This window comes from Limulus polyphemus, unplaced genomic scaffold (genome assembly GCF_000517525.1).
Source record: "Limulus polyphemus unplaced genomic scaffold, Limulus_polyphemus-2.1.2 Scaffold6536, whole genome shotgun sequence".
NCBI classification, from domain to species: Eukaryota; Metazoa; Arthropoda; class Merostomata; order Xiphosura; family Limulidae; genus Limulus; species Limulus polyphemus.
The window spans coordinates 36,382-38,898 of NW_013672146.1; the positions used below are offsets into that span (position 1 = coordinate 36,382).

The 2,517-nt window shown below is 33.1% G+C and overlaps 1 protein-coding gene across 1 annotated transcript in view; it reads right to left on the minus strand.

Moving 5' to 3' along the window:
• Positions 1 to 2,517, minus strand: part of LOC106473828 (adenylate cyclase type 2-like) — a 12,100-nt gene that overhangs the window by 5,063 nt on the left and 4,520 nt on the right. The window contains exon 3 of the mRNA XM_013934502.2: positions 713 to 833. Coding sequence (XP_013789956.2) covers positions 713 to 833 — 121 coding nt within the window. The remainder of the gene's footprint in view (positions 1 to 712; positions 834 to 2,517) is intronic.

Sequence of the window (2,517 nt, forward strand, 5' to 3'; positions counted from 1 at the left end):
AAGCAGATACGTAACATGTAGAAACAGGCAATAGTTAATACCTATGTACATCTTAGCTTGATAAACTTGAAAATATAGTATTGATACAATAAACATCCCATGTATATTCAAATTGCATTTTTTTATTTGGCATTAATATTTTAACAATACATGAACATGGGCAATCTGCAAGGGGGAGCACTTTCCCCCCTTGAAATATGTAATTAAAATTTAAAGGCTAACATAAAAGAAAGAAAAAATATGTTTCCCTATGCCCCTAGTTATAGCCTTGATATAATTTTGTCATCCTGCTCCCTCTGTAATATATCCTGTGGATGTCCATGTACATGAATATCAAGGTAGTTGTCCATGCCAATGTTGCTATCAGCATTGAAATGAAAAACTACTAATATTGGTTAAATACATTGTCGATTTCTTTGTTTTTGAATATTCATGCTAAGCCACTGAAGGGCTATTTATGATCCTAATTTTGAACTGATAAGACTGGGGGAAGGCAGCTAATCAACAGCACACACCACCAACTCTTAGGCTACTCTTTTCTGATCAAATAGTTGGATCTGACCTGTTTGCTGAAATAGTGACTACATCCTAAATGGTGCTGTTATACAATCAAATACCCATCATCATTTCTTATTATAGCACAAACTTGAAACATCCTGTATATATATATATAAACTTAAAAAATAAAAAAACATAGTTCTCCTTCACTTACCAACTCGAAGTTTAAGGTTTTGTGAGTTTTCTTTGTTAGTCAGGTCCAAGCTATTCATTATCTTCACTGCAAATTGTACTAAAGCTTGGACATTTTCTTCTGGATGTTCCTCCTGTTGTACCTATGTCAAATAGATAAAATTAATTACTGGTATGACTAATAATTATGAGTAAGTGCCTAAAGGTTGAACACAGTCAGAATATTCAAAAAAATTCATAAGTGATATGGGACTGAATATTCTTTGGTTACATATTACGTTAGTAATAATATATGTATAGGAAAATTTAGTATAAGAGAAATATCTCAAAAATGTGATAGCAATGAAGTATTTATTCAAAGTGAACCAAACTTATATTATTTGGCTAAAATCTACTCATACTGCTTATAATGTAGTCCCAATCCTATTTGAATAATTTAGATTCATACAAAAATTAAAATTTTTTTTCTGCTTATAGTAATACAGATAAAGATGAATTTTTATTATCTTTCTACATTTTTTAAATACAAATGTGTCATACTAATTGTGCAATACTTAAAAAGAACCCAATACACTTAGGAATACATACCTACTGATTAAGAAAGTTGGATTTGCACTACCTACCAATTATGAAAGCTACCTACCAACTAATTAAGAAAGTTAGAATTGCACTACTTATGTACTGATTAAAAAAGCAGGACTTGCACTACTTATGTACTGATTAAAAAAGTTGGACTTGCACTAACTACTTAATAATCAAGAAAACAGCTTGTATTACAAACCTACTAACTAAGTAAGCTGGACTTGCACAACCTACTTACTCATTAAGAAAGCTGGACTTGCACTACCTAAATACTCATTAAGAAAACTGGACTTGCACTACCTAAATACTCATTAAGAAAACTGGACTTGCACTACCTAAATACTCATTAAGAAAACTGGACTTGCACTACCTAAATACTCATTAAGAAAACTGGACTTGCACTACCTACTTACTCATTAAGAAAACTGGACTTGCACTACCTACTTACTCATTAAGAAAACTGGACTTGCACTACCTACTTACTCATTAAGAAAGCTGGACTTGCACTACCTACTTACTCATTAAGAAAGCTGGACTTGCAATACCTACTTACTCATTAATAAAACTGGACTTGCACTACCTACTTACTCATTAAGAAAGCTGAACTTGCACTACCTAATTACTCATTAAGAAAACTGGACTTGCACTACCTAATTATTCATTAAGAAAACTGGACTTGCACTACCTACTTACTCATTAAGAAAGCTGGACTTGCACTACCTACTTACTCATTAAGAAAGCTGGACTTGCACTACCTAATTACTCAATAAGAAAACTGGACTTGCACTACCTACTTATTCATTAAGAAAGCTGGACTTCCACTACCTACTTACTCATTAAGAAAGCTGGACTTGCAATACCTACTTACTCATTAATAAAACTGGACTTGCACTACCTACTTACTCATTAAGAAAGCTGGACTTGCACTACCTAATTATTCATTAAGAAAACTGGACTTGCACTACCTACTTATTCATCAAGAAAGCTGGACTTGCACTACCTACTTACTCATTAAGAAAGTTGGACTTGCACTACCTACTTACTCATTAAGAAAACTGGACTTGCACTACCTACTTACTCATTAAGAAAGCTGGACTTGCACTACCTACTTACTCATTAAGAAAGTTGGACTTGCACTACCTACTTACTCATTAAGAAAACTGGACTTGCACTACCTACTTACTCATTAAGAAAGTTGGACTTGCACTACCTACTTACTCATTAAGAAAACTGGACTTGCACTAC